General features: G+C 42.5%; 1 protein-coding gene across 1 annotated transcript; it reads left to right on the top strand.

The window, feature by feature from the left end:
* Positions 1-510: 510 nt before the first annotated feature.
* On the top strand, positions 511-23,724 carry LOC138780523 (probable cation-transporting ATPase 13A4). Its single transcript, XM_069956711.1, has 8 exons — positions 511-603; positions 13,152-13,248; positions 14,831-14,903; positions 16,166-16,340; positions 19,811-20,013; positions 20,131-20,219; positions 21,630-21,710; positions 22,316-23,724. Exons 2-8 carry the CDS (start codon positions 13,198-13,200, stop codon positions 22,532-22,534), a joined length of 891 nt encoding a protein of 296 aa, XP_069812812.1. The 5' UTR covers positions 511-603; positions 13,152-13,197; the 3' UTR covers positions 22,535-23,724.
* The last annotated feature ends 1,237 nt before the right edge of the window (positions 23,725-24,961 follow it).

Raw genomic sequence — 24,961 nt, 5'->3', positions numbered from 1 at the left:
TATCTTTGGGTGATAATTTAAATACAATTTTCTCATACTGGAGTACCCCTTTAACTAAGGTGTATTAGGATCTTTAGGGGGCAATGTGCAAAGTGAAGAGAAATGAGGTAAAGGTTAATAATCTCCAAATGTATATAACAGGGCAGCAAAATATAAGGATAAAATCTTTGCGTGCATATAGATAATTCGCTATTACAAAAGAAACATTTGGCGAACAACAATTATCTCCATATGCCTCTGACATAATGCTGAACCGCTTGCTATTTTGAAATTTAGGATGGTAATTGTGTCCTTTTTGGAATTCATAGTGATGATGTGAAAGATAATAGAATTAGACATATTTTTATTTTGTTTAAGTATACGATTGGATGTGCTATGATGGGTGCAAATGACTGTGGTGTAAGTAATTTAACATCCTTGGTTTCCTTTGTCAGTTGCATCTGCATAATATAAATTCACACTTGTGATTACCTAATATTTCATTTCTTTCAGGCCCTAAAAATGGGCACATGTTGGAGTTTCTTTGTCTGAACAAGAAGCATCGGTGGCTTCACCATTTACATCACATACTCCAAATATTGAGTGCGTCCCAAAACTTTTAAAGTAAGTACTTCCAAGACTCTCCTTATGTCATTTCACCTGTGTAATAAAACAGTTTTAGCGCCCTAAATGGTACCAACCAAACCTTGCTTAAATATTGCCACCATAAAGAGCCCGAATAATACTGTATTTACATAGATTTAAAGCAGTACCATACAGTGCTCAAATTATTCCTCAATACAGTATTTAAATAATAACTCTATATCAACACCATCAAAAGGGCATGACATAATTAGCATAAATAAAGAGCCAAATGATGCTGTCGGGCGGCAAGTGCTCCTAACAGTGCTCCCAGACAAAGATTCTGGGCGAATAACGGCGCATGACTGGCGCCGAGGAGGAAGATAACACACATACCTTCCTCCTTTGGCTTCAAATCTTTGGCAGATAATCTGTCAGATAATCTTGCTGTGTAAATGGACCCTAAGACCCACTTCATACAACCCTGCCCCTTATGTTAATGTGTGACAGTCAAGAAGGGGTTAAACATCCATTAACTATTCCAAATAAATCAGCAGCAAGAGCAATATATCAGATTAGCAGAAGAGGAACTGAATATGGATGACACTTTTCAGACAAGAAAACAGTACCTGATATAAGCTGCGTGCTACCACCTCTCACGTGCTACCACCTCCCTTTAGAGGTTGGTAGCACGCAGCTTATATCAGATACTGTTTTCAGGTCTTTGGGAATTGAACTTTAGCTTAGTCTGTGCAGGAACTTTCCAGCCCAGGCTATTCTGTAGGGACTGAGAAGGATTCACCTACCATTTCCAGTGGTAGATAATATACCTATTCCCTTGTATTCAACATTTTGTCTTAACATTCTTGTGTAAATTTTACAGTACCTCTTGTGCGCATAATTTTACTCCATTTTTTGTGATTTTACATGTGATATAAATAAGGTTATCAGTATAACAGTGGTGGCCTTTTTGTATAGGATTTTTGTGTAAGGACCTGGGTCAGGTCTGGTGGTCTTTGTAGGAGATATAATGTATTAATTTAATTAACAATGGCTATTCTTTTCATTTAAATGAGGCGGCCATTCTTTTTTTTTTGTTTTCAAACATTTTTTTATTTCATTTTCACAATTTTACAAAATATGAAGGTCATTTGACAAAGGGAAGTCTCACATCTCGTTCCCTCCAGGCATATAGAAACAGGCATTTCAACATAACAAAACAACCCAACACCCCCCACCCCCCCCAAAAAAAAAAAAAAAAATTGCTCGCGTGCCCAAGGTTCTCTCATTCTGCAGTCAGCAGGTTCAGCAACACTGCCTAATCAGGAAGATGTAATCTGCCCAGAGTACCAGCAATATCAGCCATGAGGTACCACCTTGTATTGCAAAAAGGTCTAACCACCTTCTGCCTTTCAGCCTCATCCAGGAATTTGATTATAAATGCCCTCCATTTCCTGAAGAAGGGTTCAGCTCTCCTTTTCCCTAGAGGGCTCTGCCTCCAATTGTTCCATTAGCAGATAATGCTTGACTTGCTGCACTACACGTGGAGCGACCATTCTTAATTAAATCAATATGTTTGCATAGTCTATACACACAATATACATTACAGGCATTGTGACTATTTTTCTACGGCTGCAATTCGTCGATCAATGTAAAGTACAGCTGCTGGCCACACTTTGTTTTATGCATGCTTATTTGGTGCTCGCAATCTGAATGGGAAAAAGATAATGTTCCTGCAGCCGATATGGCTGGTCAACCACAGGAACATGTAGTAGTAAACTACGGTCGTTGTATTACATTGTGTGAACATAGCCTTAAGGTACACCCTTCTCAACTAACAACTAGTTCAACTTGTAGGGCTCATCAAGATAATTATTTTTGCAAATGCAATAATTTAGCAAACTCATATGCTCCTCATTGTCTAGTTACTGACCACCACTCTATCCTAGAAGCAGTGGTCTGGCTGCTGTATTTATAGCTTTAACGTAGCTGTATAGCGATATATTATATAATACTAGATGTACCCGGGGCTGCCCGGGTATAAAGTGTCAGTGTGTTAGATTTGTTCTAAGGTGCCCCGGAGGCCAATCTAAAGGTATTGTTTCATCTGAGTTAATCACTGGAATTAGTGTATACCTGTAGTGCATTGTTGAGGGGTTCTGTATACCTACAGTGTATAGTTTTTAGGGGTCCTGCATATCTGTAGTGCATAGTTGGGGGAAGGGGGGGCTGTATACCTATAGTGTTATAGTTGGGGGGGGGGTCCTGTATACCTGTAGTGTGTAGTTGGGGGGGGGCTATATACCTGTACTGTATAGTTTGGGAAGTCCTGTATACATGTACTGTATAGTTTGGGGTCCTGTATACCTGTAGTATTAGGTTGGTGCTGTATACCTGTAATGTATAGTTGATGGAGGTCTTGTATACCTGTAGTTTTGAGGTTCCTGGATAACTCTAGTGTATAGTTGGGTGGAGGTCTTGTATACCTGTAGTATATAGTTCGGGGGTCCTATATACTTGTAGTATGTAGTTGGTGGAGTTCATGTATACCTGTAGTTTATACTACAGGTATACAGGACCCCAAAAACTATAACTACAGGTATACAGGAACTCCACCAACTACATACTACAAGTATATAGGACCCCGAACCTATATACTACAGGTATACAAGACCTCCACCAACTTACACTAGAGTTATCCAGGAACCTCAAACTATAAACTACAGGTATACAAGACCTCCCATCAACTATACATTACAGGTTATACAGCACCAACCTAATACTACAGGTATACAGGACCCCCAAACTATAGAGTTGGAGGGTGTGCTGTATACCTGTAGTATATAGTTGGTGAAGGTCCTGTATACCTGTAGTGTTATATGTTTTGGGGTCCTGTATACCTGTAGTGTATAATTCGGGGTCCTATATACCTGTAGTATATAGTTGGTGGAGTTCCTGTATACCTGTAGTGTATAGTTTTGGGTCCTGTATACCTGTAGTGTATAGTTTGAGGTCCTGTATACCTGTAGTATACAGATGGTGGGGGTGCTGTATACCTGTAGTATAGAGTTGGTGGAGGTCCTTTATACCTGTAGTGTATAGTTTTGGGTTCCTGTATACATGTAGTATATAGTTGGTGGAGGTCCTGTATACCTGAAGTATATAGTTGGTGGAGGTCCTGTATACCTGTAGTTTATAGTTTTGGGGTCCTGTATACCTGTAGTATATAGTTGGTGGAGGCCCCGTGCACCTGTAGTGTATAGTTTTGGGGTCCTGTATACCAGCAGGGTTGTATTTACCATTAGGCATCCATGGTCTGGTGCTTAGGGTAGAACCTTGCAGAGGGGCAGTACCCTCCCATTCAGACTTGCCAGAAAAACCTTTTCGAGGGGGGGTATGGCGGTATTGGTCAGGTCTGGTATAGCGGCGTTATCCAGTCACAGTGTGTCAGTATTGGTCAGGTCTGGTATGGCGTTGTTATCCAGTCACAGTGTGGTGGTATTGGTCAGGTCTGGTGTAGCGGTGTTATCCAGTCACAGTATGGTGGTATTGGTCAGGTCTGGTATGGTGGTGTTATCCAGTCACAGTATGGTGGTATTGGTCAGGTCTGGTTATAGTGGTGTTATCCAGTCACAGTATGGCGGTATTGGTCAGGTCTGGCTGTGCTATCCAGTCACAGTATGGGGGTATTGGTCAGGTCTGGTATGGCAGTGTTATCCAGTCACAGTAAAGTTGGTATTGGTCAGGTCTGGTATAGCTGTGCTATCCAGTCACAGTATGGTGGTATTGGTCAGGTGTGGTATGATATTGTTATCCACAGTATGGCGGTATTGGTCAGGTCTGGTGTGGATGGTCTGGAGCTATTATCTACCAATCGACCTATCCTGATGCTAATTGGTGAGTGAGGATGGGGCATCTTCAGGTTTAGTGCTTAGGGCAGCTGCAGCTGGTAATACTGCCCTGTATACATGTACTGTAAAGGTGGAGTAGGGGGCCCTGTATACATGTACTGTATAGATGGAGTAGGGGGTCTACCAGTTAATTCTGTGGATCTGTTGTGAGGCAGCCACCCTAGCAACCATTCAGATTCCAGCTCCCTATGAAATTGAAAGTAGTAATCCTATTGGTTGCTAAGGCTCCCAACTGCCGTTTCCTCTGGGCACCTGTGTGTGTGCAGTGTGGAGATTTTCTCATTCATCTATATAGGGCGCTGCTCTTCCCACTCCCCCTACCCTCCTGTACATCTGGCGGGGACGGGACCTTCAATATAACCTGCCCCGGGCACCCAATGTATCTGTGTGCCAAATATGGGGTCAAACGGTTCAGGCGTTTAGAAGTCTATACGGGACAGACAGACTTTTATTTTTATTATATAGATAAACTAGAAAGTGTACCTGGCGCTGCACGGGTATAAAGTTTCAGTGTGTTAATTAGATTTATTCTAAGGTGCCCAGGAGGCCAATCTATGTCCTTGTTTTTTTTGTTTAAGTAGAAATTGCCAGTAGCCCTATATGCCCCTATAAACCCAACAATTCTGCACTGTTTATGTAAATTGTAGCTTTTGCACATTAGAAATAAACTAAAAACTTCAAACATCCATCCTGTATACCTGTAGTGTATAGTTGGGGTTGGGGGGGGCTGTATATCTGTAGTGTATAGTTGAGGGGGTCCTGTATACCTGTAGTGTGTAATTGGGGGGGGGTTGTATACCTGTAGTGTATAGTTGAGGGAGGTCCTGTCTACCAGTAGTGTATAATTGGGGGGGGGGGGGCTGTGTACCTGTACTGTATAGTTTGGGAAGTACTGTATACCTGCAGTGTATAGCTGGTAGAGGTCCTGTATACCGGTACTGTATAGGTGGGGGTCCTGTATACCTGTAATATAGTTGGTGAAGGTACTGTATACCTCAAATGTATAGTTGGTGGAGGTCTTTTATACCTGTAGTTTATAGTTTGAGGGTCCTGGATACCAGTAGTGTATAGTTGCTGAAAGTCTTGTATACCTGTAGTATATAGTTTGTGGGTCCTGTATACCTGTAGTGTATAGTTTGTGATCCTTTAAACCTGTAGTATAGAGTTGGTGGGGGTCCTGTATACCTGTAGTATAGAGTTGGTGGAGGTGCTGTATACCTGTAGTATAGAGTTGGTGGAGATCTTATAAACTTGAATTATATAGTTCGGGGGTCCTGTATAGTTGTTGTGTATAGTTTGAGGGTCCTTAATATCTATAGTATATAGTTGGTGGAGTTCCTGTATACCTGTAATGTATAATTTTGGGGTCCTGTATACCTGTAGTATATAGTTGGTGGAGGTTCTGTATACCTGTAGTGTATAGTTTGGGGTCCTGTATACTTGTCGTATATAGTTGGTGGAGGTCCCGTGCACCTGTAGTGTATAGTTTTGAGGTCCTGTAGTATACCTGTAGTGTCCTGTATACCTGCAGGGTCGTATTTACCATTAGGCACTCGTGGTCTGCCTAGGGCAGCACCTTGCATATTCAGAATTGCCAAAAAATCTAGTCTTTTCGAAGGGGGGTATGGTAGTATTGGTCAGGTCTGGTGTGGCAATGTTATCCAGTCACGGTATGGTGGTATTGGTCATGTGTAGAGATGAGCAAACCTCGAGCATGCTCGAGTCCATCCGAACCTGAACTTTCGGCATTTGATTAGCAGTGGCTGCTGAAGTTGGATAAAGCCCTAAGGCTATGTGGAAAACATGGATATAGTCATTGGCTGTATCCATGTTTTCCAGACAACCTTAGAGCTTTATCCAAGTTCAGCAGCCACCGCTAATCAAATGCCAAACGTTCGGGTTCGGATCGAATCGAACCTGGTTCGCTCATCTCTAGTAAGGTGTGGTATGGCGGTGTTATCCAGTCACAGTGTGGTGGTATTGGTCAGGTCTGGTATGGCAGTGTTATCCAGTCACAGTATGGCGGTATTGGTCAGGTCTGGAATGGTGGTGTTATCCAGTCACAGTTTGGCGGTATTGGTCAGGCCTGGTATAGCAGTGTTATCCAGTCACAGTGTGGCTTTATTGGTCAGGTCTGGTATGGCAGTGTTATCCAGTCAGTGTGGCGGTATTGGTCAGGTCAGGTATGATGGTGGTAAATGTGACCTCTGGAGCTATTATCTACCAATCTATCATGATGCTAATTGGTGAGTGAGGATGGGGCGTCCTCAGGCTTAGTGCTTAGGGCAGCAGCAGCTGGTAATACTGCCCTGTATACATGTACTGTATAGTTGGAGTAGGGGGTCCTGTATACATTGTGGACATGTCACGGGAGAAGTGCTCGAGGGGATGTACATCTCACCCAGGTTAATACGTAGCGTGAGATGGTAAGTCCAGGAGGGATCTGTGCTCAGCAGTGTTATGCTGCTGAGCTATTATTTATTATTCCCGGGCCTGGACTTACATGGAATGGCAGGTAAGTTTTGGTAGTGGGACTTGCCATTCCCTCCCCCCGATGCAGGTCAGGTTTTGGGGTCAGGTGTCTCTGACCCTAATCAGCCTGACAAGGTAAAAGCCCTGCAGAGGATCCAGTGTTTGCTCTCAGCCAGGAGTGAACAGCCTGGGTGTCTGTTTTGGAGTAACCTGGGAATAAAGCCTCTGCTGGAGCTTATGTATACCCTGCGGTATCCAGGTGGAAGACGCACTGTGATAAGTGTTAGATAGGTGAGCCAACGTGTTGGTAAGCGTCCAGACGGGCAAGACCTTTTTTGTTTGTTTTATTCTTAAAGCACGGTGCTGCTGTGTTTCTGTTTGATGGACTGTTTATGCTGCAAATAAACGCCAAGCTGTTATTTTACAAGTCCAAGTCTGCTGTGAACTGTGTCCAAACACACCATCCCCCGGGAAGATCCCTACAATTGGTGCTGCGGAGTGGGCAAAACTGTTGCTAGGGGCAACGGTGTGCAATCAACTTGGCTACAGCTGCTTATGTCCTGGTGGAAGGCTGCTGCTTCACTCCAAAAACAGACAAGCAACATGGAGGAGATGATGAAGCAGTTAATGCAAGTGAGTTTGCAGCAACAACAGGCTCTGACAGACGCTAACCTGCGCCATGAGCAGGCTAATAGACAGCAACAACAGGCTCTGACAGACGCTAACCTGCGCCATGAACAGAAAATGGCTGCACATCAGCAAGCGATGGCTCAACAACAACAGGCAATGGCTCAACAACAGAAACTTATTGAGCACCTGATAGCAAAGCAAGAGGCGCCTGCAGGTGCTAATCCACAGCCAGCGGCCGTTGCTGCTCCAGAGACTTTGTCTGTAAGAAGAGCTGTGCAGCGAGCGCTGCAAAAGATGACTGCCGATGACTATGTTGAGGCCTACTTAACTGTCTTTGAGCGTGTGGCCGAGCGGGAGAAGTTACCATCCACTGAGTGGGCAGAGGTCATTGCTCCCTATTTAACAGGCGAACCTCAAAAGGCCTACTATGACCTCAGTGAGCAAGAGGTCAAAGACTATCATCGGCTAAGAGCGGAGATACTTGCCCGACTAGGAGTTACTGCTGCTGTCCGTGCCCGGAGGGTACGCAAATGGAGCTACAGTCTGGACAAGTCAGCGAGGTTCCAGATGTATGACCTGATCCATTTGGCAAGAAAGTGGTTGGAGCCAGACACCTCTACTCCTGCACAGATCCTAGAGAGGGTCGTGATGGATCGCTACCTCTGTGCACTTCCTGCTGATCTACAACGCTGGGTGGGACAAGGTGACCCTAGGAGTGCTGACGAACTTGTCAACCTTGTCGAGAGGTTCCAGGCGACCGAGGACTACCTCCGTGATGTTCCTGCAGCACCTTCACCTCCCCGGAGTGCCAGACCTGTGCCTTCAGCTGGTAAGAGACTTCCATCTATTGGGGAGTGTGGAGGGGTGCTAAAAGAGGGAAGAGCCCTCAGGCGGTGTCTCAAGGGCAAAAGACTGGTGATGCTCCCAGGTGGTTAAGTGGCCCTAAAAAGGACTCCCTGCCAAGGAGACCAGGCCCTATCCAGTGCTGGAGATGCCATGAGACGGGACATGTGTCTGCCCATTGCCCTCTTACCACTGAGCCCATGGAGTGTGACGCTAGCCGGCGTCAGTCGCTATTTGCGGAACCGTCTTTTGTTGCAGTCACTGGACTAGAGACTGAACCGCAAGTCTGCAACATTACAGTCAATGACTTTCCTTTTAAGGCGTTGCTGGACTCAGGAAGCCTTGTCACCTTGGTGCATGCCAGTCTGGTGGCTGGGGACTTTGTGCCAGAAAGACATATGAGCGTGGTATGCATACATGGCGATACAAAGGTTTACCCTATAGTACTGGCTAATGTCGGGACGGAACTAGGCACTGTACCATATGAAGTGGGTGTGGTTAAAAATCTTATGCATAATGTGATATTGGGGCGTGATTTTCCATTGTTCTGGGCTCTATGGGGAAAACAACAATCCCCTGAAAGAAGTGAGAATACCCCTAAGTCTATTGCATTACCCACGGTAAATGATAGAAATGTACAGGATGAAAATGATGCTTTTCCTTTGCAGGTCCTGGCTGGTGAGGAAGAGGCTCCTCCCACTGAGCAGAATGTTCCAGACTTAGAGGTGTCTAGAGATAATTTTGGTACTGCACAATTACAGGACCCCACTCTCAAAAATGCGAGAGAGCAGGTTGCTGTTATAAATGGGGTACCTCAGGAACCAGAAGCTGAGAAAAAGTTTCCACATTTTTCTATGACTAACAATCTCTTTATAGAGTCACTAAAATTAATGATGAGGTTGTGGAACAGCTTCTGGTGCCTAAGTCGTACCGGCGTCAGGTACTCGACATGGCCCATAATCATGTCCTTGGGGGCCACTTGGGGACGGATAAAACGCGGAAGAGAGTCCTCCAGAGGTTTTGTTGGCCTGCGATTTATGCTGACATAAAAAAAATACTGTGAGTCGTGCCCCACATGTCAGCTTAGCGCCCCAATGTCACATTTCCGCAGTCCTTTGGTTTCACTCCCCATCATAGAGGTTCCTTTTGACCGGATCGCAATGGACTTGGTGGGTCCCATTGTAAAGTCGGCTAGGGGTCACCAGTACATTCTAGTTGTATTAGACTACGCGACCCGCTATCCTGAGGCTGTACCCCTAAGAAACACTGCATCTAAAACAATTGAACGGAAATTGTTTTATACGTTTTCCAGGGTGGGGATCCCCAAGGAGATCTTGACTGACCAAGGTACACCATTCATGTCAAAAATGATGAAAGAGCTATGCAAACTGTTTAAAATCTCACACATACGTACCTCTGTGTATCACCCACAGACAGACGGGTTAGTGGAGAGGTTTAACAAAACACTGAAACATATGTTGAAGAAAGTGGTGGAAAAAGATGGTCGTGATTGGGATCACTTACTACCTTACCTGATGTTTGCTATTAGGGAAGTACCCCAAGTGTCCACAGGGTTCTCTCCCTTCGAATTGGTCTATGGTCGTCACCCTAGGGGTTTATTGGATATAGCGAAAGAGACATGGGAAAGTGAGTCCACCCCATACAAGAGTGTTATAGAGCATGTAGCACAAATGCAGGACCGTATAGCCACTGTAATGCCCCTAGTAAGGGAACACCTCCAGAGGGCGCAAGAGGGCCAAAGCAGAATTTACAATCTTCTGCAAGAATCAGGACATTTAGCCCAGGTGACCGGGTCCTCATACTTGTTTCCACGGTAGAAAGCAAATTCTTAGCAAAATGGCAGGGTCCCTATGAAATTGTAGAGAAGGTCAGTGAGGTTAACTACAAGGTACACCAACCAGGTAGAAGGAAGCCTTTTCAAGTTTATCACATAAACTTGATCAAGCCCTGGAAAGACAGGGAATCCTTGGTGGCGACAAATCCTGTTGGTCATCGGTCATCGGTTTTCTGACCTGCCAGGGCGTACGCATCTCATTAGTCATCATATTAAAACCGAGCCTAGAAGCAGAGTAAACCTCAAGCCCTATAGGATACCAGAAGCACGGAGGGAGGCGGTATCGTCCGAGGTAAAACGTATGCTTGACCTAGGAGTCATTGAGGTGTCACAGAGCGTGTGGTCCAGCCCGATTGTGCTAATCCCAAAGCCCAATGGAACTTGGAGGTTCTGTAATGACTTTAGAAAGTTAAATGAGATCTCCAAGTTCGATGCCTACCCCATGCCCAGGGTTGATGAGTTAATAGAAAGGATGGGTAATGCCAGGTACATAACTACCCTCGATCTCACTAAGGGCTACTGGCAGATCCCCCTCACTCCTGAGGCTAGAGAGAAGACTGCATTCTCCACCCCTGATGGGCTCTTCCAATACGTAGTGATGCCATTAGGGTTACATGGAGCCCCTGCCACTTTTCAGAGGTTGATGGACTTGATTCTGCAACCACATCGTGATTACTCCACTGCCTACCTCGATGATGTGGTCATTTTTAGCCGGGATTGGGAAAGTCACCTCTGTAAGGTCCAGGCGGTGTTAGATGCCATAAGTGATGCAGGGTTAACCATCAATGCAGAGAAGTGTGCACTAGCCTTAGAAGAGGCCAAATACTTGGGCTACATTATTGGGAGGGGGTTAGTGAAACCACAACTAAATAAAATTGAGGCAATACAGAATTGGCCTCAACCCCTTACAAAGAAACAGGTCAGAGCTTTCCTGGGTATTACGGGCTATTACCGAAGGTTTGTGCCAAATTTTGCTTCAGTTGCAGCCCCACTAACTGACCTGACAAAGGGTGCGAAGTCCGCAATGGTGACATGGACTCCAGAGGCCAAGAAGGCTTTTCAAAGCCTTAAGTCTGCCTTGTGCCAACAACCTGTGCTAGTTACCCCTGACTTTAGGCAAGAGTTTCTAGTACAGACAGATGCCTTTTAACACAGGGTTAGGTGCCGTTCTCTCACAGGTCGTGAATGGCGAGGAGCACCCGGTGATGTACTTGAGCAGAAAGCTATCCCCGGCCGAGAAAAACTACGCCATTGTTGAGCGAGAATGTCTGGCAGTAAAGTGGGCCCTAGAATCCCTGAGGTATTACTTGCTAGGCAGAAAATTCAAGTTAGTGACAGACCATGCCCCCCTAACATGGATGAAGCTCAACAAGGAGAAAAATGCAAGGGTGACTAGATGGTTTCTGTCCCTACACAATTTTAATTTCATGGTGGAACACAGGCCAGGGAAGCTACAGGCAAATGCTGACGCCCTATCAAGGGTACACTGTCTGTGGGGACAAAACGCTCAGCCCTCCGGTCTGAAAAAGAGGGGGGGGATATGTGGACATGTCACGGGAGAAGTGCTCGAGGGGATGTACATCTCACCCAGGTTAATACGTAGCGTGAGATGGTAAGTCCAGGAGGGATCTGTGCTCAGCAGTGTTATGCTGCTGAGCTATTATTTATTATTCCCGGGCCTGGACTTACATGGAATGGCAGGTAGGTTTTGGTAATGGGATTTGCCATTCCCTCCCCCCGATCCAGGTCAGGTTTTGGGGTCAGGTGTCTCTGACCCTAATCAGCCTGACAAGGTAAAAGCACTGCAGAGGATCCAGTGTTTGCTCTCAGCCAGGAGTGAACAGCCTGGGTGTCTGTTTGGGAGTAACCTGGGAATAAAGCCTCTGCTGGAGCTTATGTATACCCTGCGGTATCCAGGTGGAAGACTCACTGTGATAAGTGTTAGATAGGTGAGCCAACCTGTTAGTAAGCACCTAGACGGGCAAGACCTTTTTGTTTGTTTTATTCTTAAAGCACGGTGCTTCTGTGTTTCTGTTTGATGAACTGTTTATGCTGCAAATAAACGCCAAAGTCCAAGTCTGCTGTTAACTGTGTCCAAACACACCATCCCCTGGGAAGATCCCTACAACATGTACTGTATAGATGGCGTAGGGGGTCCTGTATACATGTATTGTATAGATGGAGTAGGGGGTCCTGTATACATGTACTGTATAGATGGAGTAGGGGGTCTACCAGTTATTTCTGTGGATGTTGTGAGGCAGCTGCCCTAGCAACCATTGCTCCCTGTGAAAATGAAAGTAGAAATCCTATTGGTTGCTAAGGCTCCCAACTGCCGTTTACTGCTGGGCAAAGCTGCAGCTAATTATGTCACCTGTGTGTGCAGTATGGAGATTTTCCCATTCATCTCTATGGGGCGCTCTTCTGCATTCCCCTCCTCTCCTGTACATATAGCGAAGACCGGACCTTCGCTATAACCTTCCCAGGCACCCAATGTATCTGCCTGCCAAATTTGGGGTCAAACGGTTCAGGCGTTTGGAAGTCTATATGGGACAGACAGACAGACAGACTTTCATTTTTTATGATATAGATATATATACCAGTCAAACCACTGTTTTGCTCACAAAGGTTACCAACTCTGCTTTCAAAGTTGGTATACCAGGATAAGAAGATACGTTTGCTAAATAAATGTATTGGCAAAAATATTTATCCCAATGTACGCTACAAGTATAACTATGTTAGTTGAGATATATATATATATATATATATATATATATATATATATATATTATATAATTATATAAAATGTTTTGTGTTTTTGTTTCAAAAAAGTTTTCCTTATTTTTCTTATTATCCTAATCTGATATTTTCTTTTCTTGCAGGGAAGGAAGAGCTGCTTTGGTCACCTCCTTCTGTGTGTTCAAGTACATGGCACTGTATAGCATGATCCAGTATATTGGTGTGCTGCTACTTTACTGGGTATGATGGCAATATTGAGATTCTCTGAACATACTATAGAAACCTTTACTTGTGATATGTTGCATATTATTGAAGAACACTGTAAATTATTAAGTCTGTATTACCAAAACCTATATGATACCACCCTTTTCTATTAAATTGGCATATGCAGAGGTACATTAGAGGTACACTTGTTTGTGTTCTGTTATAGGTCCCTTACAAACAGCGTTTGACATAATAAATTTTATGCATAAAATTTCAGCATTAATTCTATTAAAGGGGACTTACCAGTATAGAAACTTAGCGCTTCTCCAATCTCAATCATGCGCCTCCCAAAAATGGACCAGAAGAGCTCAAGCAGCAGACTTGACTGCTGCTCCATTTATTTTCTGTGGCAGTAGAGATGAGCAAAGCAGCCGGAAATACTTTTTGCAAGCTTTGTAAATTTCCAGTCAAACTAGTTAAGATTTGCGCATTAAATCTTAACAAATTTCATTAAAACAGCCAAAACTATAGTAGCTACAATACTGGGACTATTACAGAAGGGAATTTTTTTTTTAAAGAATGTTGTTTTAAAAGTGTCAAAAATCGGAAAAAACGGAATTTAAAAAATGTTCAATCAGCCAATCATCCAATTAAGAGGGCTGCCTTTTTCATACTTGCAGCGGGATGACAATTCCGCTGCGAGAATGTAATCCTATGGAAATTGACAGGAGGGGAATCGCAGCGGATTTGACTGCAAACTTGCAGCATGAAATCCGCTGCGATTTTGTTATGTGTAAACCCACCCTTAGTCTCTCCCTGCTCTGCTTTAACTGCCTGCTGCAATCCTGCTCTCTCCTCCACAGACAACTGACTGGCCACTTCAGTTAACTAATGGCCTTGTATAAAGGAGGAGGTGCTAACATCGATTATGGTTAATCCCTTTTTTCTGCCCAGTGACGCTCCAGACAGTATGTGCGACCGCCATTGTTTTTTTTTGTGAGTTTCTTTAACGAATCGGCTGGATTTTTCTTCGCAGAACGAAGCAAATTGACAGCACGGTTCTCAGGGAATCTTGATTCTAGATGTTGGAGTGCCAAAAATAGTCAAGTGATGTACTTCAGCCCTCGCTAGGCTTTCTTTAGCCTTCCCTAGGGCTGCAAGCACCATCATTCCATTTAGAGTCCCACTCTGGAAGGCCATTCTTAACATTGCAGGGGTCCAATAAGGAGAATAGTCCACATTAGCTGAGTGTTGTAGTCTTTCAGATAAAGTCTATTGTGATGTCACAGATAACTTTGTAGATGGCTAACCCTGTAGATCCTGTAGAATACGGGTGTGAATGAGCTAGGGCTGCAAAATCACAGTATTTAGAATAGATGGTTGGAATTTGGTCACTGTTCCACTGTGGTGGTAGAAGAACCCATATAACATAGTTACAAGTCTTTACTCCAAGAAGCCAGGAGGGAGTAAAACACTTATAAAAGCACAAAAAGAGAGAGAATAGTTATAGTATAGTTAGTGCTGTATTCCTGAGGGGATTGGCACAAACAAGACAGCATACATTTTAGCAAACGGCTCAGCCTTAAAATCTCTTTAATTTTTTTTTTTTTGCCAACAGGAAAAAAATACATATGCAAACTATCAATTCCTTTTCCAAGATTTGGCTATAACTACTGTCATTAGTGTCACAAGTAAGTAAAAGTGCATTTTTATATATCCATGCTTTGTTACATTCCTATTATACTCATTATTCTGTAAATATATAGACGTGAGATTGTTGTTGGGGAAGAAGCTACAGCAGAGAACAGTGGTAGGTTAAAAGTCACCAGACTTGAACTATTATAAGGGAAAGGACTTTAATTATTAAAAAAACCCCTAACAATACAAATAGCTGCAAATGGCCGTTGTTTAACGCTACTTACGACCGGAATTAATTAACAGCCGTTGTTTGTGAACATAGCCTAAAAAAAAGGAAACCAAAATAAATATATTTGGTATTACTGTATGCAGAATTGTCTGAGCTATTACAATGTAATGAAGAATAAAAGATTGCAAACTGCTACCAGTAAACACTACACATCACGGCACACAAAAATTGTCCTCATACTGGTCTGTAGACAAAAAATATAAATGTTTATAGAGATTTAAAATAGGTGATTCAAAGCCTTGTTGCTGCTGCATTTTTCTTTTTTTTTTTTTTTTTAAACCTTTTCACAGTTAGTAAAACATAAGATTATGCAAATTGGGTATCATTGTAATTTTACTGACCCACAGATTAACAATATCAATTCTACTGCAAAGTGAACAGCATAAAACAATTTTATAGTAGAGAGTTCTGGCTCCTTGAAGGTGAAATGTTACAAATGTGTCACAAATTGGTGGCAGTGAAAGGGGTTAATGGTGCTTTAATAATTGTTCCTTTGGAATGCCGTCACAAGCTTTTTTTTTTTTTTTTTTTTTTTCTTTTTTTTTTTGGGGGGGGGGGGGGGGGGGGGGGGGGGGGGGGGTGAGAGAAATACCATGCATTTTAAAGTTTAAAAAAATGCTCTGTAGGTTTTTAGTATTTTAGATTATATTTTATCATCTTAAATGAATGCAGTGATGCTGATCATAGGAATATCTCACTGCTGAGACAACATGTGATCATCTGTAAGGGTACCTTTACACAGAGATTTATCTGACAGATTTTTGAAGCCAAAGAAAGGAATGGATTTGAAATTAGGAGAAATCGGTCTTTCCTTTATGACCTCTTCTCTGTTTTTGTAGTCTGTTCCTGACTTTGGCTTCAAAAATCTGTCAGATAAATCTGTGTGTAAAGGCTTCCTAATCTGTGAGGGATTTGATTACACACCTGTCATTTTACCTTAAAATCATTAAAAGTAAGAGATACAATTCTCTAGCTAATAGATGAAGCTCCAGAACATACACCTAACATATATTTTCTTTGTTTCAGTGAGCTTGAATCATGCCTATCCAAAGCTTTCCCCGTATAGACCACCAGCACAACTGGTCTCTCCTCCACTTTTTCTCTCTGTAATATTTAACATTATCCTAAGTCTCATCTTACAAATATGTGGCTTTCTGATTGTACAAAACCAAATGTGGTACAGCTCAAGTGACATCTATAGGTAAGCAAAATACACTGCACGTGTGGGGTTAAGGAAATGTATTACTGTATATAAACACTATATCCACAATTTAGTAAGGTATTTTCATTCAACAAGGTGATTTCTTGAAGTGTCTACACATTTTCAGTCTCTTTCACTTTTTCACATGTTATGTTGTGGCCTTGTGCCCAATACTTATCAGCTGCTGTATGTCCTACAGAAAATGTTTTTTCTTTTCAGTCTGACACAGTGCTCTCTGCTGACATCTCTGGCTGAGACAGGAGCTGTCTAGAGCAGTAGCAAACACACATAGAAAACCTTTACTGCTCTGTCTCCAACAGGGAAGGCAGCAGAGAGCACTGTGTCGAACTGAAAAGAAAACAATGTTTCCTGCAGGACATACAGCAGCTGATGTGTTTGCGGAGACTTGAGATTTTCAAATAGAAGTAAATTACAAATCTATATAACTTTATGAAACCAGTTGATGAGAATGTTAAAAATCTTTGCAAATTTATTCAAATAGAAAAGCCAAAATATTGCATTGTCATAAATATTCAGACCCTTTATCCAGTACTTAGTTGAACCACCGTGGCAGTGATTATAGTCTCCAATATTCTTGGGTATGAAAAAGGTTTGCACACCTGGATTTGGGCCCTTTTTGCCATTCTATGTGGATCCTCTCTAGCTCCGTCAGGTTGGCTAGGGGTTGTTAATGGACAGCCATTTTTGTCTAAGTCAGGGCTCTTGCTGGGCTACTGACCCAGCCACTGAAAAATACCCCTACAGCATAATGTTGCCACCACCATACTTCACTATCGGGATGGTGTTGGACAGATCATGTAAGGTTATAAGACTAGAGCATATGGGACAGGTGAGGCTCTAGCGCTGACACCCGCCCTGCAGACCCTGCCTAGGTGGCAGCGAATAACAGGGCGACAGTCAAGACAGACAAAACACAATAATAGCAGGGTAAACAGTCCGGGTCAGTAACCCATGGTCGATGCAGTACAAAACCAGAGTCAGAAGAAACGTCAAAAGCCAAGCTAGAACTTAGGAAACCAGGAAATCAGAATACAAATGCTAGGTCAAGGGACACTCAGGTACTGACACTCAGGTTCATCGCAGGCAATGAAGGACACACATAAGAGGATATTTATGGAGGCTGGAGTCCCAGCCCCAGATAATGCAAAGCTATGTTGCCACGTCCCTAGCAACTGGCCAGGCCAGATGCAGTCGGTGCGCTCCTCACAAACCAGCCGTTCGATCCACCGTATGCTTTGGCGAATGCTTGCGAGAGGATGGCCCCAGGCTTCAGTACTGGGAGCCGAGCGTGACGGCCAACTCCTGACAGATCTTTTGGGGTTTTTTTGTTAAGGAGAAGCCTTTTTCTAGACACTTTGTCAAAAACCCAGATTGGTGGAGTGCTGCAGTGATGGTTGACCTTCTGAAAGTTTCTCCAATCTGTACAGAGATTCTTTGGAGCTCAGGCAGGGTGAAAATTTGGTTTTGGCCCTTCTTCCCCAATTAAAGAGTTTGGTAGGGTAGTTGGCTCTAGAAAAAAAGCTGGTTGTTCCTTTCTGCAGGTATAAACTGTAGACTGATGTTACAAACATACTAAAAACATACTAAAATGTAAAAAAGTGAAAGGTGTAAAGTCTTTCTCAATGCATTGTACAGTAGGCTTATTACAATAGCAGTCCAACATCTTTAACCCAATTAACCAATGTCTTGGTGATATGTCGACAGCAAATATTTTACTTGTAAGTATAGTTGAACAGTAGAAAAAAACATTAAAGGGAACCATTCACCCCGTGGCCCCCGGCAGAAACTGACATACAGTGACATAAAGGTCAATATACTTACCACATCGCTCCCGGTCCCGTCCCGGATCCCGTTGTTGACACGGAGAAATCGCCGATTCTTCTTCTCCCGCCCATTATGGTAATGAGCTGAGATGAGTCCAACGTCCATAGGAAACGACGGACGAGTCCAACTTATTCATGAGGTCCTCTTCTCGTCGCCGCTCCACGCCTCCTGGAACTTGATTGACGTCTTCAGTCTTCAGTCTTCTGCCGAACTCCCGCGCAGGCGCCGCTGCGATGGTCTCGTCACCTCTTCTGCGCCTGCGCGGTAAACAGGAAACGTGCTCGAGCCAATCGGCGCACGCGCAGTAAACAGTGAAGCTGCGGAGCGGCTTCAATTGTGAACTGCGCATGCGCCGAAAACGACTGTCACGGCGCCTGCGCGGGATCCGGCGAGAAGAAAGAAGACGAGGAGGAAGAGGACCTGGCGTCAATCAAGTGTCGGAGGCGGGGAGAAGGCTGGACTTCGGACCCGGCGGCGCTCATTACCATAATGGGCGCGAGAACAAGAATCGTCAATTTCTCCGTGTCAACAACTGGCTTCGGGACGGGACCGGGAGCGATGTGGTAAGTATATTGACCTTTATGTCACTGTATGTCAGTTTCTGACGGGGGCCACGGGGTAAATGGTTCCCTTTAAGGGTATAAACCCACACACCGTATACGCAGCAGATACGCAACAAATACGCAGCAGATTTGTTGGTACAGATTTGATGCTGTGTTCAGTTATTTAGATCTAATCTGCTGCGAGTTTGCTGCGAGTTTGCTGCATATCGCAGCAGTAAATACGCTGCATATACGGTGTGTGGGTTTATACCCTTAATCATTCCAACATAATACCAACAATGAGTTATATTGGTGAAGTCCTTCATTCTGTGGAATAACAAGTGTCAATTTTGGCCCTTATGGTGGGAGGGTGCATTTCCTTCTGAAAAACAGGGGAAATCGTGTTGATCCAAACACTGCTCTCATGAAAAATATAAAATAAAATGTTGATTAGAGACAGGAAAAACCTATAGAGAACTGCACCAAATTGAAAGCGTACTTGTCACGCTGAAGCTGATCATCTCTATGGATTCCCGAACTTCCATCAGCAAATGGATTGCATGCCGATTGGGTCCAGCGTACAGTACTTTGTGATAGGTACCATTTAAGGATTAACACAAACTGAATACATTTTATATTTGGATAACAAGGTGTAGTATTTATGTATAGGGAAAAAAACAAAAACTAATAGTAATCCTTATAATCCTTATAATAGTAATTCTACTATTCCTATTTGCTATTTTATTCTTACTGCTATTTTTGAAAATGCTATACAGTATGTTAATTTGGAATAAAACTGTGCCTCATTTTCAGTAATACCCAAACGCACAATAAAAATGTCAGCAGATTCTCACAATCTTACATGTGCTGGGGCATCTGACTGTGCCTCAATAGCAGATTTTTCTGGGGGCATAATAATTCTTTGTTCTGCAAGGACATCGTTTCAGAAGTGTTTAGTATGTGTTTCTGCAAAAAAAACCTTATTTATTAATAATAGTAAGATGTAGTATGTCTTTCACACATTTAATAATAGTTTAATAATTTACTAATAATTATATCCTTTTTTTGTATTCTCTACCACAGTGCCTGTAGACCAGCTAATGGGAGTTACCTTAATACCACAACTAGAACCGATTATATACTGCAGCCACAGAACCCAGATGTGAAGAGTAATTTCCAGAGTTATGAAAACTCAACTGTTTGGTATTTAGGAACTTTAAATTGTTTAATCGTCGCTTTTGTATTCTCAAAAGGGAAGCCATTCAGACAACCAGTTTATAAAAATTGTAAGTACATTTCTTTGTGAAGATAGATATTATAAAATTGTATATAATCAAATAGTATATATGATTTACTGTACAGGAAATATTGGTAAATGTCCATTTTCTTTTTTTCTCTTTCAGATCTATTTGTTATTGTGATTCTAGTCCAGTTTGCAGTGTGCCTTTTTTTTCTATTTGCAAACATATCTAATTTATACACTGCTATGGAAGTAAGTACCAATTCTTTCCTTTCCTTTCCTTCCCTTCTTTCTCCCCTCCCTAGTGCATTGTACTGTAGCTGTTGAAAACAATTTGTAATAGGATTATAATATTTATTTTCCCATAATTTTCCATATGTATTACAATATGCTGCAAGGTGCGTAATTCTGTATCAATACCCAAAACTGCCTTCCTGCCAAGCCCTCCTTTCTTTTGTAAATGTAATTTGTAGCTCAACTCAGATATGAGCTTAGACATGCTGTGATATTGCCTCCGATATTTAAAGATTAAATGAAAAATTGCATGAGGTGGAAAAAAGGTCCACACAAGTGTAGGAAAAGTGCCACCATTTGAGCCAGTGTAAAAGTGAACTTTTCTGACACTTTGACAGAAAGGAAGGGAACCGGTAACCATTAATGTGTCATTAACTACATCAATAAAATTTTGTAGCTCTAAAGGGGATATTCGACTATGCAAAACAATAGCTGTATGGTTGCAAGTATGTAAAAAAAATTAAAGAAGCTACCCCCTCCCTGTTGTCCTCCCACGGGTCGCCAGTATCTTCTCGAGACGATCCTGCCTCCTCTTTTGAGACTCCTCTTGGGGATGACAGTCCATTCAGCCAATAACTGGCTACGCTGTCCCACCCTGACCATTAATTAGCTAAGCAGGCTGCATCCCCGAGACAAGTTCGTCTCAGGAGGGCCGTAGAAGGGCAATGGGGGGAGCACATTGGGATAGGTATAACTTCTTTTAATGTTTTTTTTTCCCCCTACATATTTGCAACAGCATAGTTATTTTGCATATCCAGATAACCCCTTTAAGGCTATGTTCAAACAACGTTTTTTCATCTCTGTTTAAAATGACGTCTGTTATTTTGAGGCTAAAATAATAGACGTTATTTAGCAGCCTGGCCTTCCCGTAGTGCAATGACTGGTGTTTGTACATTATTTTAGTTTGGGGTCACTAATTGGCCTTTGGATGCGGCTTAATTGAAAAGTCCATTGAATTTAATAGTGAAAAGGGTGAGAAAAGAAAAACTGCGTGTGAACTACTACTAAAAAAAACTCAGCTGTTTGCAAAAGACAATGATCATGTTCATTATTTTGACGTCAGACGCAAAAATGTCCTTTATTCAATACACTGTGTGCATTGGACGTCTGTCTTCTCATAGACTTCAATGCATTGTCATTGCAGTCAGTTAAATTGCTGCAAAAACTGCATTTTTTTTTTAATGAAAATCGGACGCCTTTTCATTAATTTTGACATTGTGTGAACATGATGGCCTAACTTAGAAATGAGCTAAAATTCCACTGTTGAGAAATGTTGGCCACTGTATTAAAAAAAAAAAGCAAAGCTATCCATAGTCTTTACATTTTAATTGTTTTGATGTCTTTTTCTATTTTTTTCCCCTCTTGCAGCTTGTATGTACCCCCCTCCTGTGGAGAGGTTCTTTAATAATTATGCTACTCATTATATTAGCACTTTCGTATGTTTCTGAGGTAAGTGACCAAAATGTGACAGGCCATAATTTGAAAGTTTTCTACGTTTTGCCATTAGTTTCCATCTTCTTCTTTTTTTTCTTTTTTTTCTTTCTGAAAAATAACCTTGCTGTTACGACGAAACTTTTTCAGAGGAATATTTGTGCACTCTGTATTGTCGCCACTAATAGTCAAGTGATGGGAAATACAAGTATTTACTAAAACAGTAATGTCAGGAAAGAGAATAGTAGAAATGGAAGAATGGCACTCCATGTGTCAGTGGTGCTTGTCGTAGAGGAATCCAGCAGTATGTAGAGAACTATACCCAGCACTAATAAATTTGTTTAGTTCATTTATTCAGTGCAGGATGCATCAATATTACAGAAGTACACATTTCGGCGAAGCATGGCCTTCATCAGCTTGCTTATCAGCAACTAAACAAATTGGTGAATGCTGGGTATCTTTCTCCCGAAAGAGAATAGGTCCTGTTTTGACTAGTCTATCGACCTGTTTTTATCTATTGACAAGGGATCCTAAAGGACCAGAATCCTAAAATGACATGGTATCTCTTAGGGTCTTTTTAATTATAATATTAAACTTTTTTTTTATTTTTTATACTTTTGCAGGAAACCCTAATTGAGAACGTAAAACTATGGAACTTGCTGAAACATCTGACTCATTATAGATCAAAAAGTCCATATAAGAAGCTACAGTACCAATTGTCAAAAGACTCAGAGTGGCCTCCATTAAATCATAAAGAAGTTTCAATTCCTAAAGACCTAGCAATAACAAGTGATCGGGGAGATTATGTGAATCCAAGTTTTGAAATGGATGAAAACGTATGACATGTCAGTGTGGACACGGGTTTATTGACATTACTTTTGTGAACCCAGGTGTAAAAAAAAAAAAAAAAAATTACATAACCTGATTTTTTTTTTATAGTCCTTTTGAGTATAAACAGTGCAAAGTCAAAAAAAAAGTCAAACACAAGAGGTTGTCCAATTTAGAAAAAAAAATTATAGACCTTTTTTAAGGAATAGAGGTTGATCTTTTTTGTCAGAGTGGAGAGCAATTACAAAGAATATCTTTACTGTGTGGATACTGTTATACTATATTTTCCCTTGTGGTGGTGCTGCATGGAAACTTATAACCTACTGCCAGGTTTCTTTATGGATCAGAGTTGACTACAGGGGTTTCAGTGTGGGAACATTTCGTAATAATCATGTAATAGGACCCCTTTAGCATTTAGAAAATGTCTATGCAGAGAACCAATAAAGCATAGGCATTTTAATTACTTGTTTTAAAATATACAGCTACTTTCCTTATTGGGCAATAAATATTACAGTGAGCATTTTAGCTATTTTAAAATTAATATATTTCATTCTTATGCCGTTAGTTTTACAAAAGTATTGTGCTCTTACTACAATTTTAGAAACTTTAAACAAGTTTGACATAACTGCAATGTGTCAATACAGCCTTAGGCCAATCCATACAGCAGTATATTGCATAAGAATTTGTAAAACAAAATTAGCAATGGGTCTAAAATGTAGAAGAAATAAAAGTTTTTCCATTAAAGGATTCTCTCTGTTTATCTACCACTCCAGATTTTGCCTTACAAGCACTGATGCAAAATACTGACCAAAATACTACAGTGTTAAAGTGGCCTTAGGGTGCAAAATGTTTATTTTTAATAGTCATATGATAGCTGTTCCTTTATGAACTTTCTTTTAGATTAAAGAGTTTATATACATGTTGTTTTTTATGTATCGACCACAAGTAAATACTTCCCATTATTGTAAAATTACAAAAATGTTATTTTTAATAAAAGTTACGATTGAATAGCCCTAAATATTAACTATGGATGTCTCCAATTTTTTTTTCTAAAAATTATATTGTGTGCCTATCCTTTCATGTACTTGACTTAACAACAATTGCATATGCAGTCGTTACCAGCCTTATTACCACACACACCTCTAAATCTTACCCTTCTGCTAAGTTTACACGAGGCGATTATTGGCCCGATAGTATGATTAACTATTTCGAAGTAACAATTTTTTTTTATAACAATCAGCGTTTAGACGGTACGATATATCGTACAGAAAAATCGTTTTGTGATCGCCCCCCCCCCGCTCACAGCCCGGCCCCCTGCTCATCCGCAGCCCGGCCCCACATTCAACTGCAGCCCCCTGCGCCACCCCTGCCGCTCCGATCGCCCCCCTACTGCCGCTCTGATCATCCACCCCCGCCGCTCCGATCGCAACCCCCCCCCCTGCCACCGCTGCTCCGATCGCCCCCGCCGGCTCGGCCACGAGCATACGTTACCTGCACCGCGTAGCAGGTCTTCGACATCCCCGGCTCTGCTCTTCAGTGCACTGATTGGCTGAAGAGGGGAGCCGGGAATTTCAAACTGCTCCTCTTCAGCACTGATTGGCTGAAGAAAAGCCGTTTGAAATTCCCGGCTCCCTTCTTCAGCCAATCAATGCAAGGCAGCACTGATTGGCTGAAGAGGAGCTGTTTGAAATTCCCGACTCCCCTCTTCAGCCAATCAATGCAAGGCAGCACTGATTGGCTAAAGAGGGGAGACGGGAATTTCAAACGGCTCCTCTCCAGCCAATCAGTGCTGCCTTGCATTGATGGGCTGAAGAGGGGAGCCGGGAATTTCAAACGGCTCCTCTTCAGCCAATCAGTGCTGCCTTGCATTGATTGGCTGAAGAAGGGAGCCGGGAATTTCAAACGGCTTTTCTTCAGCCAATCAGTGCTGAAGAGGAGCACTGATTGGCTGAAGAGGAGCCGTTTGAAATTAATAGCTCCCCTCTTCAGCCAATCAGTGAACTGGAGAGGGGAGCCGGGGATGTGGAAGACCTGCTACGCGGAGCAGGAAAAGTATGGTCGCGGCGGGGGCGATCGGATCGGCGGGGGCGGCGATCGAGCCGGCGCAGGGGGCTGCGGATGAGCGGGGCGGGGCTGCGGGTGGCCGGACTATCGTGCGACAACTGTTTACACAGAACGATTTTTTGCGAACGACGAACGATGATTTAAGAACCTGTTAAAAGATCAAAATGAACGATTTCTCGCTCGTCGTTCGATCGTTCGCTGCGTTTACACGTGCGATTATTGTTTGAATTCGATCGTTATCGTGCAAATACGCACGATAATCGTTCCGTGTAAACCTAGCATTAGGGTCCATTTACACAGAAAGATTATCTGACAGATTATCTGCCAAAGATTTGAAGCCAAAGCAATAAATGGACTATAAACAGAGATCAGGTCAT

Source organism: Dendropsophus ebraccatus, unplaced genomic scaffold (genome assembly GCF_027789765.1).
Source record: "Dendropsophus ebraccatus isolate aDenEbr1 unplaced genomic scaffold, aDenEbr1.pat pat_scaffold_837_ctg1, whole genome shotgun sequence".
Taxonomy (NCBI): Eukaryota; Metazoa; Chordata; class Amphibia; order Anura; family Hylidae; genus Dendropsophus; species Dendropsophus ebraccatus.
The sequence above is the reverse complement of the archived record's forward strand: the minus strand, read 5'-3'. Positions and strand labels throughout refer to the sequence as shown.